The sequence below is a fragment of the Phocoena phocoena genome, chromosome 3 (genome assembly GCF_963924675.1).
Source record: "Phocoena phocoena chromosome 3, mPhoPho1.1, whole genome shotgun sequence".
NCBI classification, from domain to species: Eukaryota; Metazoa; Chordata; class Mammalia; order Artiodactyla; family Phocoenidae; genus Phocoena; species Phocoena phocoena.
In genome coordinates this window covers 165,211,989-165,234,111 of record NC_089221.1, presented here as the reverse complement: position 1 = coordinate 165,234,111, position 22,123 = coordinate 165,211,989, and the positions used below count along the sequence as shown (strand labels likewise).

At 39.3% G+C, this 22,123-nt stretch overlaps 1 protein-coding gene across 1 annotated transcript in view; it reads left to right on the top strand.

Moving 5' to 3' along the window:
* Positions 1 to 16,768: 16,768 nt before the first annotated feature.
* The window catches only part of LOC136120413 (adhesion G protein-coupled receptor E2-like), a 31,928-nt gene continuing 26,573 nt past the window's right edge, over positions 16,769 to 22,123 (top strand). The window contains 1 exon segment of the mRNA XM_065873824.1: positions 16,769 to 16,853. Within this exon segment, the coding sequence (XP_065729896.1) occupies positions 16,769 to 16,853 (85 nt within the window).

The window sequence follows — 22,123 nt, the reverse complement described above, 5'->3', positions numbered from 1 at the left end:
GCTGCTCCTTTAACCCTGTCCTGTCTGAGCAAAGAACAGACGCCTTCAGGCGACCTACACGCAGAGGTGGGTCCAAATCCAAAGCTGAAACCCTGGAGCCATGCGAACAAAGAAGAGAAAGGGAAATCTCTCCCAGCAGCGAAAGGAGCAGCGGATTAAATCTCCACAATCGACTTGATGTGCCCTGCGTCTGAGGAATACCTGAATACACAGCAAATCATCCAAATTGAGGAAGTGGACTTGGGAGAATAGATATATATTTTTTCCCCTTTTTCACTTTTTTGTGAGTGTGTATGTGTATGCTTCTGTGTATGATTTTGTCTGTATAGCTTTGCCTTTACCATTTGTCCTAGGGTTCTGTCCATCTGTTTTTTGTTTTTACTTTAAAAAAATTTTTTCTTAAAAATTTATAATTTTAATAAATTTATTTTATTTTATCTTCTTTCTTTCTTTCCTTCTTTCTTTCTTTCTTTCATTCTTATTTTTTCTCCCTTTTATTCTGAGCTGTGTGGATGAAAGGGTCTAGGTGCTACAGCCAGGAGTCAGGGATGTGCCTCTGAGGTGCGAGATCCAACTTCAGGACACTGGTCCACGACAGACCTCCCAGCTCCAAGTAATATCAAATGGCAAAAATCTCCCAGAGATCTCCACCTCAATGCCAAGACCCAGCTTCACACAACGACCAGCAAGCTACAGCACTGCACACACTATGCCAAACAACTTGCAAGACAGGGACACAACCACATCCATTAGTGTAGAGGATGCCTAAAATCATAATAAGGCCACAGACACCCCAAAACACAACACCAGACGTGGACCTGCCCACAAGAAAGACAAGATCCAGCCTCATCCACCAGAAGGCAGGCACTAGTCCCCTCCACAAGGAAGCCTACACAACCCACTGAACCAATCTTAGCCACTGGGGACACACACCAAAAACAACGGGAACTATGAACCTGCAGCCTGTGAAAAGGAGACCCCAAACACAGTAAGTTAAGCAAAATGAGAAGACAGAGAAACACATAGCAGATGAAGGAGCAAAGTAAAAACCCACCAGACCGAACAAATGAAGAGGAAATACGCAGTCTACCTGAGAAAGAATTGAGAATAATGATAGTAAAGATGGTCCAATATCTTGGAAATAGAATAGAGAAAACACAACAAACGTTTAACAAGGAACTAAAAGAACTAAAAGGCAACCAAACAACGATGAACACAATAAATGAAACTAAAAACTCTCTAGAAGGGATCAATACCAGAATAACTGAGGCAGAATGGATACGTGGCTTGGAAGAGAAAATAGTGGAAATAACTACTGCAGAGCAGAATAAAGGAAAAAGAATGAAAAGAATTGAGGACAGTCTCAGAGACATCTGGGACAACATTAAACGCACCAACATTCGAATTACAGGGGTCACAGAAGAAGCAGAGATAAAGAAAGGGACTGAGAAAATATTTGAAGAGAGTATAGTTGAAAACTTCCCTAATATGGGAAAGGAAGTAGTTAATCAAGTCCAGGAAGCACAGAGACTCCCATACAGGATAAATCCAAGGACCAACAGGCCAAGACACATATTAATCAAACCGTCAGGAATTAAATACAAAGAAAAAATATTAAAAGCAGCAAGGGAAAAACAACAAATAACACACAAGGGAATTCCCATAAGGTTAACAGCTGATCTTTCAGCAGAAACTCTGCAAGCCACAAGGAAGTGGCAGGACATATTTAGAGTGATGAAGGAGAAAAACCTACAACCAAGATTACTCTACCCAGCAAGGATCTCATTCAGATTTAATGGAGATATTAAAACCTTCACAGAGAAGCAAAAGCTAAGAGAATTCAGCATCACCAAACCAGCTTTACAACAATGCTAAAGGAACTTCTCTAGGCAGGAAACACAAGAGAAGGAAAAGACCTACAATAACAAACCCAAAACAATTAAGAAAATGGGAATAGGAACGTACATACTGATAATTACCTTAAATGTAAATGGATTACATAATCCAACCAAAAGACATAGACAGACTGGCTGAATGGATACAAAAACAAAACCCGTATATATGCTGTCTACAGGAGACACACTTCAGACCTAGGGACACAAACAGACTGAAAGTAAGGGGATGGAAAAAGATATTCCATGCAAATGGAAATGAAAAGAAAGCTGGAGTAGCAATTCTCATATCAGACAAAATAGACTTTAAAATAAAGACTATTATAAGACACAAAGAAGGACACTACTTAATGATCAAGGGATCGATTCAAGAAGAAGAGACAACAACTGCAGTAAACACAGAAGCACCTCAATACATAAGGCAAATACTAACAGCCATAAAAGGGGAAATTGACAGTAACACAATCATAGTATGGGACTTTCACACCCCACTTTCACCAATGGACAGATCATCCAAAATGAAAATGAATAAGGAAACAGAAGCTTTAAATGATACATTAAACAAGATGGACTTAATTGATATTTATAAGACATTCCACCCAAGAACAACAGAATACACATTCTTCTCAAGTGCTCATGGAACATTCTCCAGGATAGATCATATCTTGGGTCACAAATCAAGCCTTGGTAAATTCAAGAAAATTGAAATCGTATCAAGTATCTTTTGTGAGCACAGCGCTATGAGACTAGATATCAATTACAGGCAAAAGTCTGTAAAAAATGCAAACACATGGAGGCTAAACAATACACTACTTAATAACTAAGTGATCACTGAAGAAATCAAAGAGGAAATCAAAAAATACCTAGAAACAAATGACAATGAAAACATGATGACCCAAAACCTATGGGATGCAGCAAAAGCAGTTCTAAGAAGGAAGTTTATAGCAATACAATCCTACCTTAAGAAAAAAGAAACATCTGATATAAACAACCTAAACTTGCACGTAAAGCAATTAGAGAAAGAAGGGGGAAAAAAACCCTAAGTTAGCAGAAGGAAAGAAATCATAAAGATCAGATCAGAAATAAATGAAAAAGAAATGAAGGAAACGATAGCAAAGATCAATAAAACTAAAATCTGGTTCTTTGAGGAGGTAAACAAAACTGATAAACCATTAGCCAGACTGATTAAGAAAAAAAGGGAAAAGACTCAAATCAATAGAATTAAAAATGAAAAAGGAGATGTAACAACTGACACTGAAGAAATACAAAGGATCATGAGAGATTACTACAAGAAACTATGCCAATAAAACGGACAACCTGTAAGAAATGAACAAATTCGTAGAAATGCAAACCTGCCAAGACTGAACCAGAAAGAAATAGGAAATATGAACAGACCAATCACAAGCACTGAAATTGAAACTGTGATTAAAAATCTTCCAACAAACAAAAGCCCAGGACCAGATGGCTTCACAGGCAAATTCTATCAAACAATTACAGAATAGCTAACACCTATCCTTCTCAAACTCTTCCAAAATATAGCAGAGGCAGGAACACTCCCAAACTCATTCTACAAGGCCACCATCACACTGATACCAAAACCAGACAAGGATGTCACAAAGAAATAAAACTACAGGCCAATATCACTGATGAACACAGATGCAAAAATCCTCAACAAAATACTAGCAAACAGAATCCAACAGCACATTAAAAGGATCATACACCATGATCAAGTGGGGTTTATTCCAGGAATGCAAGGATTCTTCAATATATGCAAATCAATCAACGTGATATACCATATTCACAAATTGAAGGAGAAAAACCATATGAACTTCTCAATAGATGCAGAGAAAGCTTTCGACAAAATTCAACACCCATTTATGATATAAACCCTGCAGAAAGTAGGAATACAGGGAAATTTCCTCAACATAATAAAGGCCATATATGACAAATCCACAGCCAACATCGTCCTATATTGTGAAAAACTGAAAGCATTTCCACTAAGATCAGGAACAAGACAAGGTTGCCCACTCTCACATTATTCAACATTGTTTTGCAAGTTTTAGCAACAGCAATCAGAGAATAAAAGGAAATAAAATGAATCCAAATCAGAAAATAATAAGTAAAGCTTTAACTGTTTGCAGATGACATGTTACTATACACAGAGAATCCTAAAGATGCTACCAGAAAACTACTAGAACTAATCAATGAATTTGGTAAAGTAGCAGGATACAAAATTAATGCACAGAAATCGCTGGCATTCCTCTACACTAATGATGAAAATTCTGAAAGTGAAATCAAGAAAATACTCCCATTTACCACTGCAAGAAAAAGAATAAAATACCTAGGGATAAACCTACCTAAGGAGACAAAAGACCTGTATGCAGAAAATTATAAGACAATGATGAAAGAAATTAAAGACGATACAAATAGATGGAGAGATATACCATGTTCTTCGACTGGAAGAATCAACATTGTGAAAATGACTCTACTACCCAAAGCAATCTACAGATTCAATGCAATCCCTTTCAAACTACCACTGGCATTTTTCACAGAACTAGAACAAAAAATTTCACAATTTGTATGGAAACACCAAAGACCCTGAAGAGCCAAAGCAATCTTGAGAACGAAAATCGGAGCTGGAGGAATCAGGCTCCCTGACTTCAGACTATACTACAAAGCTACAATAATCAAGACAATATGGTACTGACACACAAACAGAAATATAGATCAATGGGACAGGATAGAAATCCCAGAGATAAACCCACACACCTATGGTCACCCTATCTCTGATAAAGCAAGAATATACAATTGAGGAAAGACAGCCCTCTTCAAAAAGTGGAGCTAGGAAAACTGGACAGGTACATGTAAAAGTATGAAATTAGTACACTCCCTAACACCATACACAAAAATAAACTCAAAATTGATTGAAGACCTAAATGTAAGGCCAGACACTATCAAACTCTTAGAGGAAAACATAGGCAGAACACTCTATGACATAAATCACAGCAAGATCCTTTTTGACCCACCTCCTAGAGATATGGAAATATAAACAAAAATAAACAAATGGGACCTAATGAAACTTAAAAGCCTTTGCACAGCAAAGGAAACCATAAACAAGACCAAAAGACAAACCTTGAGAATGGGAGAAAATATCTGCAAACAAAGCAACGGACAAAGGATTTATCTCCAAAATATACAAGCAGCTCATGAAGCTCAATATCGAAATAACAAACAACCCAATCCAAAAATGGGCAGAATACCTAAATAGACATTTCTCCAAAGAAGATATACAGACTGCCAACAAACACATGAAAGGATGCTCAACAGCACTAATCATTAGAGAAATGCAAATCAAAACTACAATGAGGTATCACCTCACACCATTCAGAATAGCCATCATCAAAAAATCTGGAAAAAATAAATGCTGGAGAGGGTGTGGAGAAAAGGGAACACTCTTGCACTGTTGGTGGGAATGTAAATTGATACAGTCACTATGGAACACAGTATGCAAGATCCTTAAAAAACTAAAAATAATTTTTAGTTTTACCATATGACCCAGCAATCCCACTACTGGGCATATACCCTGAGAAAACATAATTCAAAAAAAGTCATGTACCACAATATTTACTGCCGCACTATTTACAAAAGCCAGGATATGGAAGCAACCTAAGTGTCATTGATAGATGAGTAGAAAAAGAAGATGTGGCACATATATACAATGGAATATTACTCAGCCATAAAAAGAAACGAAATTGAGTTATTTGTCGTGAGGTGGATGGACCCAGAGTTTGTCACACAGAGTGAAGTAAGTCAGAAAGAGAAAAACAAATACCGTATGCTAACACACATGTATGGAATCTAAAAAAAAAAATGGTTCTGATTAACCTAGGGGCAGGACAGGAATAAAAGAGCAGACGTAGAGAATCGACTTGAGGACACGGGGAGGGGGCACGGTAAGCTGGGATGAAGTGAGAGAGTGGCATTGACGTATATACACTACAAAATGTAAAACAGATAGCTAGTGGGAAGCAACCACATAGCACAGGGAGATCAGCTCCATGCTTTGTGTCCACCTAGAGTGGTGGGATAGGGAGAGTGGGAGGGAGCTGCAAGAGGGAGGGGATATGGGAATATATGTATACGTATAGCTGATTCACTGTTATACAGTAGAAACTAACATAACATTGTAAAGCAATTATACTGCAATAAAGATGTTAAAAAATAAAATATAAAATAAACTGAAAAAGCTTTAGCTAGACTCATGGATACAAAAAAGAGAAAATCCAAATAAATAAAATCAGAAATGAGAGATGTAACAATAGGTACCACAGAAATACAAAGGATCAGAAGATACTTCTATGAACAATTACACACCCCCAAAATTGGACAGCCTAGAAGAAATTCCTAGAAACATACATCCTACCAAGGCTGAATCATGAAGAAATAGAAAATCTGAACAGGCCAATTACTAGTAAGGTGATTCAATCAGTAATCTAAAACCTCCCATCAAAGAAAAGTCTAAAAAAAAAAAAAAAAAAAAAAAAAGAAAAGTCTAGGGCCAGCTGGCTTCACTTGTGAATTCTAACAAACATTTAGAGAAAAACTATGATCAATCCTTTGCAAACTCTTCCAAAAAAACAGGACAGAACACTTCCAAACTCATTTTACAAGGCCAACATTCTGCTCATACCAAAACCAGACAAGAACTCCATAAGAAAATTACAGGTCAGGAAGAACATAGATATAAAAATCCTGAAGAAACTATTATTATACGAAGTTCAACAACAAATTAAAGGGATCACACACCATGTTCATGTGGGATTTATTCCAGGGATGCAAGGATGGTTCAACAGCTATGTATCAATCAATGTGATACACCACATTAACAAAATAAAGGATAATAATCACATGGTCATCTCGATAGATGCAGAAAAAGCGTTTGACAAAATCCAACATCTATTTATGATAAAAATTCTCAATAAAGTGGGTATAGAGGTAATGTACCTCAACATAATAAAGACCATATATTACAAGCCCACAGTTAACATCATACTCATCAGTGAAAAGCTGAAAGTATTCCCTCTAAGATCAGGAACAAGGCAAGGATGTCCACTCTTGCCACTTTTATTCAACATAGTATTGGAAGTCCTAGCCACAGCAATCAGAGAGAGAGAGAGAATCCAAATTGGAAAGGAAGAAGTAAAATTGTCACTTTTTGCAGATGACATAACACTATACATAGAAAATCCCAGAGATATCACCAAAAAAACTACTAGGGCTCATTAATGAATTCGGTACAGTTTCAGGATACAAAATTAATATACAGAAAAGCTGAAAGTTTTTCCTCTAAGATCAGGAACAAGACAAAGATGCCCACCACATAGTATTGATGATAAGCTACAACAATTAGGCAAGAAAAAGAAACAAAAGGCATCCAAATTGGAAAGAAAGAAGTAAAACTGTCACTATTTGAAGATGACATGACATCATATATAGAAAGCTCTAAAGACTCCATCATATCTGTTGGAACCAATAAACGAATTCAGTAAAGCTGCAGGATATAATATCAGTATACAAAAATCTATCTCTATGCACTAACAATGAATTATCAAAAAGAGAAATTAAGAAAACAATACTAATTAGGAGTTTGGTATTAACAGATACACACTACTATACAGAAAATAAATAAGGACCTATTATTTAGCACAACGAGCTATATTCAATATCTTGTAATAACCTATGATGGGAAATAATCTGAAAAAGGATTATATATAATTGAGTCACTTTTGCTGTATACCTGAAACACAATATTGTAAATCAAGTATACTTCAATTTTTTAAAAAAAGCAAATTAGTAATTAGCAAATCAGATAAGATTCTGATTAGATCAAACTCTTGAAAACCAGGAATTTCAGTCTGAGAAAAAAGAGATACACATTTAGTAGAGAGACTAAAATCCTGTAGTCCTGTGGAAACATCAGTATAAATTTAAATTTTATCTTTTGCAAAAAAACAAAAAATTCTCTACTTCAATGACAAAAAAAGAAAGAAAACAATCCTATTTACAATTGCATTAAAAAGAATAAAATACCTGAGAATAAATTTAACCAAGGACGTGAAAGATTTGTATACTGAAATTTATAAGGTGCTGATGAAAGAAACTGAAGATACAAATAAGATATTTTGCCCTCAGATTGGAAAAATATCCATACTACCCAAAGCAATGAACAATTCAATGCAATCCATATCAAAATTTCAATGGCACCTTCCATAAAATAGAACAAACAATACTAAAACTTGTATGGAACCACAAAGACCCTGAATAGCCAAAGCAATCTTGAGAAAGAACAAATCTGGTAGCATAATGCGTCCTGATTTCAAACTACATTACAAAGCTAAAGTAATCAAAACAGTATGATATTGGCATAAAACAGACATATATAGATCAGTGGAACAGAATAAAGAGTCTAAGGAAAAAATCCCATGCTTATATGGTCAATTAATTTTTGGCAAAGGAACCCAGAATTTACAATGGGAAAAGGACAGTTTCTTCAATAAACAGACTGGGAAAACTGGACAGCTACATGCAGAAAAATGAAGCTGGACCACTATCTTACACCATACACAAAAATCAACTCAAAAGAGTCCACCTGCCAATGCAGGGGACACAGGTTCCATCCCTGGTCCGGGAAGATCCCACATGCCACAGAGCAACTAAGCCTGTGCACTGCAACTACCGAGCCTGCTCTCTAGAGCCCACGAGCCACAACTACTGAGCCCACGTGCCACAACTACTGAAGCCTGCACGCCTAGAGCCCATGCTCCGCAACAGGAGAAGCCACTGCAATGAGAAGCCTGTGCACCACAACGAAGAGTAGCCCCCTCTCGCTGCAACTAGAGAAAGCCTACATGCAGCAAAGAAGACCCAGCACAGCCAAAAATAAATTTATTTTTTAAAAAAGATAATAAGGACCTACTGTATAGCACAGGCAACTCTACTCAATACTCTGAAATGACCTATATGGGAAGAGAATCTAAAGGAGAGTGGATATGTTTATAACTGATTTACTTTGCTATACACCTGAAACTAACACAACATTGTAAATCAACTATACTCCAATTTAAAAAAATTTTTAAAGGGCAGGATTGAACATAAGCCTCGATACCGTAAGAATCCTAGAAGAAAACACAGGAAGTAACTTCTCTGACCTCAGTCTTGGAGATGATTTTTTTGGTTTTGACATCAAAAACAAAGGCAACAAAAGCAAAAGTGAACAAGTGGGACTACATCAAACTACAAAGCTTCTGCACGGCAATGGAAACCATCAATGAAATGAAAAAGCAAACTACTGAGTGGGAGAAAATACTTGCAATCATATCTGATAAGGAATTACTATCCAAAATATATAAAGAACTCATACAACTCAACTGCACATAAACTATATGATTAAGAAAAGTGAACAGAGGATCTGAACTGATACTTATCCAAAGACATACAGATGGCCAGTAGGTACACGAAATGTGCTCAACATTACTGCCACAATGAGGTATCACCTCGCACCTGTTAGAATGACTATTATCAAAAAGACAAAAACTGACAAGTGTTGGTGAGTAAGTGCAGAGAAGGCAACTTTTGCGCATTGTTGGTGGGAATGTAAATTGATGAAGCCACTATGGAAACCAGTGTGGAGGTTCCTCAAAAAAATCAAAAAATCCAAACAAACTTTTTGGCCAACCCAATATTTGCACCCCCATGTTCTCTGCAACACTACTTACAATTGCCAAGACATGGAAACAACCTAAGTGCCCAATGATGGATGAATGGATTTTAAAAATGTACACACACACACACACACACACAATGGAATATTAGTCATAAAAAAGGAAATCTTGCCATTTGTGACATGGATATACCTTAAGGGTATTATGCTAAGTGAAATAAGTCAGAGAGAAAAATACCATGTGCTCTCACCTATATATGGGATCTGAAACAAAGAAAGAAAACCCTGGGAATTCCCTGGCAGTCCAGTGATTAGGATGTGGTACTTTCATGGCCATGGGCCTGGGTTCAACCCCTGTTCAGGGAACTAAGATCCTGCAAGCCATGCAGCAAAACAAATAAACCAAAAAACCCAAGTTCACAGAAATGGAGAACAGATTGGTGGTTGCCAGAGGTGGGACATGAAGGTGTGTGTGTGTCAAGGCGTGGGTGAAATAGGTGAAGGCAGATCAAAAGTTACAATCTTTCAGTTATAAAATAAGTCAGGGGATATAATGTGCAGCACTGTGACTATAATTAATAATACTTTATTACAATTGGAAAGTTGAAAAGAGAGGAAATTTCAAAAATTTTCATCACAAGAAAAAAAACTAACTGTGATGATGTTAGTCTAGTTAGCTAGACTTATTGTGGTAATACTTCACAATGTGTACAAATATCAAGTCATTATGTTGTACACTTAAAAGCAATATTATATGTCAATTATATCTCAATAAAAATTAGTAAAATGACCAAAAAAAGAAATAAGTATGGAAGACATAAAAATTGCAGGAATACAGACTATCAACAAAACCAAAAGCTGGTGCGCTTTGAAATAATCAGTAAAATTGATAAAGGTCTAGTCAAGCTAACTGAGAAAAGAGGGTAGACAGAAGTTAGTAATATCAGGAATGAAAGGAGTGTAAATAATATGGAAAAGCATTTGATAGAATCTAACAACCACTTATGATAACACACTAGGGATAGAGGGGCGTTCAGGCTCTTGAGATACAACATCTTCATGAAACTTGTAGGCAACATCACAATGGTGAGAAACTAGATGCTTTTTTTTTTGTAAGGTAAGAAACTAGATAAGGAAGTCTCCTCTCACCACTCCTATTCAACACTGTACTGGAAGACCTAGCTAACGCAATACGGCAAGAAAAGGAAATAAAATGTATACAGATTGGGAAGAAAGAAAGAAAACTGTCTTTGTTGTGTATGACATGATTTTCTATGTAAAATATCTGAAAGAAACCATAACACCAGAGATCCCTCCAGGAATTAATGAGAGTATAGAAAGACTGAGAATACAGAAGTCAACTGCTTTCTTATAGACCCAGAGAAATATAGCCAACTGATCTTTGATAAAGGACTAAAAGGCAATTCAATGGAAAAAAGAAAGTCTTTTCAACAAACAGTGCTGGAAATAGTGGATATCCACACGCAAAAAACAAATAAGTAAACCTAGACACAGACCTTACACAAAACTTAAAATAGACCATAGCTCTAAATGTAAAATGCAAAAGTAAAAAACTTCTAGAAGATAACGTAGGAGAAAATCAAGGTTGCCTTATGTTAATTGATGAATTTTAAGATACAACACCAAAAGCAAGATCCAAGAAAGAAAACAATAAGCTTCACTTCATTAAAATCCCCTGTGCTACAAAAGACAGTGGTAAGAGAATATAAAGACAGTCACAGATTGGGGAAAAAATCTTTGCAGAACACTTATCTGACAAAGGACTGGTATCCAACATGTCTAAAGAACTCTTAAAATGCAACAGTAAGATGACAAACAATCCAGTTAAAAAATGGGCAAAATTTGGGACACTTCCCTGGTGGTCCAGTGGCTAAGACTCCACGCTTCCAATGCAGGGGGCGTGGGTTTGATCCCTGGTTGGGGAACTAAGATCCCACATGCTGTGTGGCACAGCCAAAAAAAGGGGGGGGGCAAAATTGAAAAAAAAACAAGAATCCCTGGGGGACAAAAATAAAGTCCCAACCATGGGGGAGAAAATGGGTGAAAGATTTTCACACACATCAATAAAGAAGATATACAGATGTTAAACAAGCATATGAAAAGAAACTCAACATCAAATGTCTTTAGGAAATTGCAAATAAAACAAATAGATACCACTAAACGGTTATTACAACGGGTAAAATACAAAACACTCAGAATACCAAATACTGATGAAGATGTAAAGCTAGAGGAATCCTTACTCATTGCTGATAGGAATGGAAAATGGTATGCCTACTTTGGAAGACAGGCGGTTTTTTCACAAAACTAAACATACCCTTATCATAGGATCTAGCTCCTAGATTATACTCCTTGTATATTTATATTTACCCAAATGAGTTGAAAACTTGTCTTCACACAGAAATATGCAAATCAGTGTTTACAGGTGTTTTATGCATAATTGCCAAGACTTAGAGTTAAGCAAGATATACTTCAATAGTTGAATAAACAACCAGTGGTATATCCATATGATGAAATATTGTTCAGTGATAAAAAGAAATGAGCTATCAAGCCATGAACAGACAAGGAGGAAACTGCTGTGTATTCGTTTGTTATAATTTTAAACTTACGCATTTATGGCTTAAGTGAAGCTGTTTTGATCTACTTGTTTATGGCTCAAGTAAAGATGTTTTGGTCCAAGAGTGAATTTGTTTACTTTGGGAGGCCATGTCAGGATGACGCCATCAAAATTGTGCTTACCATGATGAACATGTGGAGGAGTGACAATCACGTGACGGCCATTTAAACTTTAAACACCAAGAATCTGTGAGGACTTAAGTTGAGTGTTCAGTCTGGGTAAGGCTACCCTTTGCTAATCTAAAAAGCTCTCAGAGGATCACGAGACACTTGCTCCTGCTGTGGCCAGGTTACTCTTGGATAGCAGTGGAGTTAAACCAAGCAGCAGCCTCAGGAAGAGAAGGGACATATTTGTTTCTGCCTTGGCGAGCCTACTCCTCATAGGCAGTGGTGCAAGCCATGAAATGGTCCCTGGACCAAGCAGCCTACCTTGCCCGCCAACACTAGTGCCTTTGCCCAGCAGGGAAGGATCTAAGCGGGCATCTGATACCCAGCTTTTAGTTGGAAGGACGGACGCTATCAAGAACCAATTCATATAAAGGTGAAACTCAACTAAATTTGGACTTTATTTCTTTCATCTTCCCTTTGGCTGGAACAACAGTGTAATTAAACTATCACTGGTTTGGGGTACGTTATGTCTTTACTGGCTTATTAAGAGACATTATCCTATTTGCTATTGGCTTGTTAAATATTATAAATTATAATTCCTGCAGTGAACCTGTGTTAAATAAATTACTGGCAAAGACAGTCTCAGTCTCTGAGCATAATTTGCCTGAACGAAACAGGAAACTTAGAAGCATATCGCTAAGTGAAAGAAGACACTCTGACAAGGCTACATACTGTATGATTCCAAGTATAGGACATTCTGGAAGAGATAAAACTATGAGCCAGTAAAAAGATCTTTGCTTGGGAAGGATTTGGGGGTTTGAGGGAGGGATGAATGGATAGGTGAAGCACAGGGTATCCTTAGCAAAATTAAACTATTCTATATGATATAGAAATGATGGATACATGTCATTATACCTTTGCCAAAACCCCTACATTGTATAACACAGAGTCAAGGCTAATATAAACAGTGGACTTTATAGCATCAATATTGGTCCATCGATTGTAACAAATATACCATAATAATATGAGATGTAAAAAAACAGTACAAACTGTGTGGATGCAGAGGGGTCAAGTGGGAACTCTCTGTACTTTCTGATCAATTTTTCTGTAAGCCTAAAATGTCCTAAAAACCCAGAAATCTCACTGTTTCATATCTTACAATTTTATAAATCCTTTATAAACATTATTTAAAATTAAGAGAAATTTATATACACCATACTTTCCTACCTAGTAGTCTGTTTTTAATTACCTTTTGCTACTTTAAATTTATTTTAAAAGTAATTTTAACTTTTCTACAAAGGAAATCATTCTAAATTTAATTCTTTAAACACTATTGGGTATACAACTGCAAACTGTAGAAAGTGAAAGACTTCAAATGTCTTTCTAACTAAAAGGACAAATGACATCATAGTTTGTCCCTCCACTATATTTCACACTCAGGATATGGTCAGGAGTGAGTATCGTATTATAATGCATTAGGGGTTTGCATTTAATCCATGAAGAAACCTACTAGGATTTTCAGAGACTCCCCTAAGTTTGAGTAGTTTTTATCATATCAATTAAAACAGAAATTCAATAGTTTTTCTCACTCATCAATACAAGTAGAAATTCACTTGCCTTAAGAATTGTACAGCCTTTTAAATATCAAAGTTCTCTAGGGACAAGCACATACAAAAACTGATCTAAAAATGAAAGATGTGCCTGAGAACCTAAACATACCCATCTCACAGCTTAAGATTCTGTTGCCTAAAAGGTGCAGAAATTCTGTTTGGTTCCAGGACTTTCTTGCCTTAAACACATATTTTTCAATCAACTTATATTTTTCAAAGTCCAAGAAATCAAAAATCATATACACTCACCAAGGAAATAAAATTTCAAACTGCTAAGGGAACCTAGAGTTAAAGGACTGAAATATCCAATAGATAAAGGCATCTAAAGAAAAGAAACACAAATATTCAAATCGGCTCAGGTAAGAAGCCTGCTTACCCACAGTTAAGACCGAAAACCCACATTCAGAAAGTTAAACACATTCCCAAGCTTGGGGTCTAGATACCCAGGTTGAGATACAACCCCTAAGGTGGGTCAGTCCCTGGTGAAGGAGGGTAGGGACACCTGAGCAGTCACTGGAGAGAGCTCTCCTCACATTCTCACGTGAGGAAACTCTCAGGCAGATTCAGTTTAATATCCGACTCAAACTCCCAAATTCATAAACTTTTTGTCCAGGAGACAGAACTCCTGACCACAGGCTTTTTTAATACACAAAATACACTCCGGGTGCACCTATATCATGGATGCAGAACTCAAACATAAAACATCTAGGCCAAAGAAACCCCCCCCCCCCCACTGCCAGCTCCAGATGGGAACTTTAGTTTGGAGTCACTGGCCTCAGGCCTCTGCTCCAGTCACAATACTTTGGATCACCACTGATAATTTAAATGATATAAACCCAGTGTTTCAATAATCCAGAAAAATCACTCAATCCAGTGTTTATGTGTAAAGGAAGAGAGAAGACTGTAAGGCAATTTTATTTTTTCAACAGGAAAATCCCAAAACATCTATTCCTGTCGGAAAATGAAGATGTCAATGACTTATTTCCAAAAAGAGAAACTGATTTGTAAACAATCATATTGGAACACTTCTAGATTTTGCAAGTCTAAGTCCTGATATGCCATTGGAAATCACCCAAAGGACCTCAGAATATTACTACATCCGCTCAGGGTGGGAAAAAAAAAAGGGGGAAACAAAAATTTTCATACACAGAATGTAATAATGAAATATTTTTCCAAAATTCACCTTTCTTGCCTCTTTGGAAAAAATTTATACTGTCTCCCCAGGTCTACTGAATAAATAAAATTTACATTTATTGAAAAACTGAGTCTCAAATAAGTGAATAAATCTTTTCAAAGAGAGAAACTCAGGAACGGAGGCAGTGCTGAAAAAAGATCACCCAGGAAAGTTTCTCAAGACCTCCACCCAAAGGTCTTCCCATAGGATGTCCGTGACCAAGGAAGATTTTGAGAGGAGAGGTGCAAGCATTCCATATAACATATTCCAGGTGGTGGTTCTCTGCTTTCCTCTCAAGTAAAACAGCTGTAACAATAAATCTTTAAATTAAAGAGCCATCCATGGCTCTATTGATAAATGATTAAACAATTAAAATACTGCATCGGTTTGAAACGCACCACGGAGAAAAAGTTAATAGTGATACTATGAACTGCAGAGGGGAAGATGGCATTTGGGAATGCGGGGAAACATCTGTAAATTTAGGGATTTATTGCCAGCCCTAGGAAGAGCTAGGCTGGGGGGACAGGGTCGTGGATTTGAGATCCTGTTCCTCAAACATTTTAAAAAATGAGAGTAAAATGATTCCCCTGGAGAGAAACGGGGAACCGGACATCCCCAGACCACAGCTGCTCCCACACGTGTACCCCAGAGACCGAGTCCCGAATGCCCCGAGTCCCTCCCTATGGCCACCGCGCCGTGTGGGGGAGACTCGGGTTCGCAGGGACAGGACACCCGGGGGTCCCAGCTGTCGACGCAGCCCCTAGGCTGTGTGGCGCGCCACCGGCTGACTCGGGTCCGCAGACTCGAGTTGGCCGCACAGGAGGCCCGGTTCCATCAGTCCCACCGCCGCCCTCTCCCAACACCCGACCGCGCACACTCACCGTTTTTCGGTTTCTGCAGTTTCCGATTGTCCACCCCATGACCGCCGCGGCATGCCGGTCACAGCGACACAGAGTGCGGCAGAGCCACCTGGAGCCTTTAAGGGCAGCAGGAGCTGATGCGGCCACTGCCAGAGCCAGCGGCACTGAGCATGCAGTCCACGCCTCCACCGTCATCGTAGCAGCACCGCCACGTAAAACAATTGGTGACTCCCCTGTTTGGACAGTTCACAGGGCCCCGCCCTCCCGTGCCTGAGTGACAGGAGGTCGGAGGTCGCGTCTTTGAGCAGACCTTGTCCTGCCACTGGGTGGGAAATGTTCTCTCCAAGGACCCAGCGTCAAACCATAAGGCCACTGAGGCCTGGCACAGAACTGTGACCCTTCACAAACATGGACACTTTTGTGTCCTCACTATTCGGTAATAATGAGGCTGTTCCAGGAATTCCCTGGCCGTCCAGTGGTTAGGGCTCCGTGCTTCCACTGCAGGGGGCACGGGTTGGATCCCTGGTCTGGCAACCAAAGTCCCGCAAGCCTCGCAGAGCAGCTCTCCCACTCCCCCACCCCAACCAGAAAAAAGAGTGTTCCGTTCTACTTTCATCTTTTCACCATTTCCTTTAGGAGAATTCTGTCCCTCCCTCCCCACCCCCACTCATTTGGTACTTTAAAAAGTCCCCTTGCCTCAGGGGCACTTGGCTCTGGTGGGAGGATGAACCCCACAGCCCTAGACCAGCCCTGAAGCCTCAGACACTAGCATGTGTGAAACACAGGCAGAGAAACCACCGGAAAACCTTTTCAGTGGAATTCCATTAATACTCGATTGTCGAAAGGTCAAAGCAGGTAAAACTGAAAGAACACTGCTGAGTGAAAAATAATATTTAGATGGTAAGAGTATGTAGATAAACAAATCAGGACAGTGGTCATGAATGGGGCAGGATGGAGATAAGTCAGGGATGGGAACATCAGGACACCTCACCACTGCCCACAGGCCATTTAAGAATCTTCACGATGATTCCAAGGATGTGTATATTATTACTAAATCTTACCACAAAACATTTTGTACATTTTTCCCTGAATATATTTTATGATAAAAATTTTAAGAAGAAATTCAGTTTGGAAAGTAACATAATTTGTATATGTTTGTTTGCCCTGTCAGGTGGCAATCTGAGTTTTCATTCATGGTTTTGGCAGCAAAAATTAGTAATATCGACTGAAAAAATGCACAAGATAAAAGTTGAGAATTATGTTTTATTTGGCGGACTTTCTGAGGACTCAAGCTTGGGAGGCCATCTCTCAGGTAGCTCTGAGGGACTGCTCCAAAGACGTAAGGGAGAAGCCAGGATATACAGGAGTTTTGCGATAGAAACCAGGTAGTGGAACATCAAAAGATTACTGTTAATTAAAGAAAACCAGATATCTCAAGTTAATGAATTAGCGCTTTTCTACATGTGGGAAGATGCGAGAGTCTGGGCTCACTGAAAACATTCCTTTGATATGCACCTTAACTATCTAGGGCCAGTATCCTTTTTTCCATCCTGAATCCCCTCACGGTGCACAGTTGGGGATGGCTTGATGGCTGATGACTTGATGGCTGCAACATCCTTTGTTTATCGATACGGCAGGCAGCATTTTTCATCCACAGTAACAAGCCATGTATCTATTGGGTTGGTCAAAAAGTTCGTTTGGGTTTTTCCACCTTATGGAAAAACCCAAACGAACATTTTGGCCAACCCAATATTTAGAAAAAATGGATTACATAAATTCATCATCATTTGTACCTTCTAAAAATAAAGGGTGGCGTGCATTGATACGTAAAAATCTGGAGTATTTATCAATAGAACAATTAAGCAAAGTGTATTGATAAAGATACTGAGAAATAAAATATTGCCTGCCATATCAGTAAGCAAAGGATGTCACAGTCATCAGGGATTGCAGCTCCGAAAAGGTGAGCCGGTGACCCCGGAGGAAACTCAGGATGTGAAAACACAGGATACTGACCCCAGATAGCTGAGGTGCATATCAAAGGAATGGTTTCAGTGAGCCCAGACTCTTGCATCTTCCCATACATAGAAAAGCGCTCAATTCCTTAACTTGAGATACAGTAAGTCCCTGCAAACGACCCTTCAAGTTGAGAACTTTCAAAGATGCAAATGAGCGTTCCATCAACGTTAGGCGCGAGTGAAACTGCAGCTTGCCCTCCACCTCCTACGGCTGAGGTCCTTCAGCTCTACCGTCTCCCACCTCCTCCCTCTCCTCCAGTAACTCTTCTTGCCTGTTCACTCGATGACAGCCCTGTATGCCAGCTGTTGTACTGTACTACTGTACTTTTCAAGGGACGGTACTGTAAGATTTAAAATGTTTTATTTATTCTTTGTTTTTTTATGTATTATTTGTGTGAAAAGTATTATAAACCTATTTCAGTACAGTACCATATAGCCGATGGTGTTAGTTGGATACCTAGACTAACTCTGTTGGACTTTCAAACAAATCGGACTGATGAACGTGCTCTCAGAACCAGAACTCAATTCTTATGTAGGGGACTTACTGTACCTAGTTTTCTTTTATTAACAGTAATCTTTTGTTCCTACTACCTGCCCTTTGTTGCAAAACTCCTATATATCCTAGCTCCCCTCTCGCCTCCTCAGAGCAGTTTTCTCAGGGTTACTTGAAATGCTGCCTCCGGACTTGAAGTCCTCAGTATGTCCACTGAAGAAAACATAACTCTCAACTTTCAGGTTGTGAATATTTTTTTTCAGTTGACCAATACCTTACCCCTTCTATAACTGTTATGGTAACCTACCGTGTTAGGGGGGTCCCTACCCTAGGTTTGATTGACAACACATTACTGCCAGGAACGTATGAAAGAGTTTATTACTTCCATAATGGAAGTGTCTGGGGAGGGCAGGGAAGGCCTCTTAAACAGGTGGGAAATGCCTTGACAGAACAAGGCAAGGAGACTGGCCTGAGTTTTTTGTTTTTTGTTTTTTTAATTTTTATTGGAATATAGTTGATTTACAATGTTGTGTTAGTTTCTGCTGTACAGCAAAGTGAATCAATTATACATAAACATATATCCACTCTTTTTTAGATTCTTTTCCCGTATAGGTCATTACAGAGTCCTGAGTAGGGCTCCCTGTGCTATACAGTAGGTCCCTATTTGTTATCTATTTTATTTATTTTAATTAAAACAAAATTTTTGGCCGCACCACGCAGCACATGGGTCTAGTTCTCAGACCAGGGATTGAACCTGTGCCTCCTGCATTGGAAGTGGAGAGTCTTAACCACTGGACACCAGGGAAGTTCCTCTATTTTATATATGTTAGTGTGTATATGTCAATCCCAATCTCCCAATTTAACCTTCCCCACCCCCCTTTCCCCCCAGTAACCATGTTTGCTTTTCACATCTGTGACTCTATTTCTGTTTTATAAATAAGTTCAGTTGTGCCATTTTTTTAGATTCCACATATAAGTGATATAATATGATATTTGTCTTTGTCTGACTTACTTCACTCAGTATGAGAACCTCTAGGTTCATCCATGTTGCTGCAATTTTTGCCTGAGGTTTTTGTTTGTTTGTTTGTTTTAATTGAGATTAGGAGGTGGACTAGTGTGAGGTTTTGCACATAAAGGCAGAGGCTACCAAGGATTTAATCTCTTACCAGCACCAAAGAAGTAAGCACTCAGGGCTTCTTGTCATCTTGTACAGATGTGGGGCACCAGGAGAAGGAAGGATGAGGCTTTAAAAGTTGTCAGCAGTCAAACATAAAAAAACGGAGTCAGACTTCTAAATTCTCATCTGGCATGCAAAGAGCTTAGAAGGGGACATCCCTATAATCCTCACCAGAAAAAAGCAAACAAACTTAAAATTAACAACTCAGATCTATCAAACCATTAATCACAGGGCTGACTGCTGTCTCCAAAATTGGAGAGACAGTAAAATAGCAATTTTGAAATATGCCCATAATATTCTGCTCTTAACAATGCCTGTCCTCAAAAGATTCTGTTTTATCAGTGCTTAACTGACATGGTGGGAGGGTGAAGTAGGAGATAGATGGGCCCCCCTGGGCCAGACAGCTGGTGTTTGTCAAGTGGAGCAAAACTGAAGTTTTGTCCTCAGCCAGACAAGAATGATGCCCGTTTCCCTTCCTCCACTGGTATGGAGGGAATGAACTAGCAGTGGGGAGTGTGTTGCAGCAAAAATAGAAATGAAGTTTTCCCTCTCCTGAGAACAAGGAAAGTAAAGGGAACAGTGATCAGGCTAGAGAAGAAACAAACAGGCCTGAAAGAGTTAATCACTCCTAGCTATATTTTAACTGTTACTAATCTGTAGTGTCTGTAACTAGATTAGTCCTTCACAAAGCTAACCTATCACTACCTGACACTATGTGAATTACATCCTACACCTATCACTCCCTAACTCTGTGTGATGTAAATTACATCCTGCACCTGGTATTTAATTAAGCTCCCTGCACTCCCTTGTTACAAGTCACCCCCTTGTTGCTTTTTGCATTTCAGAAAGAAGGTCACAGGCCAATAAAACCAGAGACAAACAGGCCCAGTTACTGGCCGCTCCGCCTGACGCCAGCTGTGACTGTTTTGAAATAATGCAAGAAGAAGAAAAAATGCAAGACCTTCATGACTTCGATCCTTATCATACACCCTCGGACTTTGGACTTCGAGCCCCACCTATAAGATCTCCTCTGATTCCTCGGGAAGTGAAGGCACAGTTCTTGAGGCGCTAGCCTGCTGTGTTTTCCCCTTTGCCTGGCAAAGAATTAAAAGCTATCTTTCTTTTCCTCCAAAGACTCTTGTCTCCATATTGCTGTTCAGCATCAGTGCACAGACAGCCAAGATTTTTTGGCAACAGGGGAAATTGCTAACTTGAGTCCCCTCTAGCCTTTCTGCCTGACCTAAGTTGAGGGAGAGAGAGACCTCAGAAAGACTTGTGAGGTTGAGAGTTTTGTTTTGTTTAAACCCCAATAGCAAACACGTGGCGTGTTTTCTGAAACCACTTCACCAGCTCTCCAATTCCAACTGAGTGTCTTACAACTCAATTCTACCACTAACCAAAGTTAACATCAGATTCCACAGTTGAAGGGCCCAGTCCTGTTGTTGGGGGAACCTCTGACCGTAACTGCCCACCCTGGCCAGACACGATAGTAACCACTTGAATGAGTTATCTTACAACAGGAGGTGCTGGTAAGGAATGCAGAATTAACAAGCTACCACCAACCGTAAACATTCGGGAAAGGTCAAAAGGAGAGAAGAGATGTCAGTCTGTATATCTTACCAACCTCCCAGAATCCTTCTCCATCTTGGCTGAGCGATGGGCGTGCCACCAGGAAGGACCCTGAGTCAGAATGATCGGCCAGAGACAACCCAGAAACGAACCCCATTACTATAAAATATGAGACTTTGAGCCATGTGGCAGAGCAGTTCTTCTGGGTTCCCTTACCCTGCTGCTCTCCAGCTGGGCGCCCCTTCCCAGTGAAATCTCTCGCTTTGTCAGCATGTGTGTCTCCTTGGACAATTCATTTCTGAGTGTTAGACAAGAGCCCATTCTCAGGCCCTGGAAGGGGTTCCCCTTCCTGCAACACCACAAGACTGCCCCCACGTCAGATGCCAGCTACAAATGCAAGGCCCAGGCCACACACGTTTCTGGATGGCCGACTACAAATTCGGAAGTTCCCTATAACCCCTCATGTCTGTTAATTTGATAGAACGACTATTAGAACTAAGAAAAATGCTTTACTTATTATTATCAGTTTATCTGAAAAGATACAAGTCAGGAACAGCCAAATGGACAGGGTGCACAGGGCAAAGTAGGCGAACAGGGGTAGGAAGGTTCCATGCCCTCTCCTGGCATGACAGCCTCCCAGCACAGTGATGTGTTCACCAACTCAGATATCTCTGAATCCCGAAGTTTAGGGGTTTTGATGGAGTTTTCAACACTGGGGGCTTGAGGGTGGGCTGGGCTGAAAGTTCTAAGCCTCTAATCATAGCTTTGTTCTTCCTGGTAACCATCCCCCATCATGAAATCATCTATGGGTCTGGAAACAGTTGCCTCATTAGAACATAAGATGCTACTATCACCCTTATCACATGGGAAA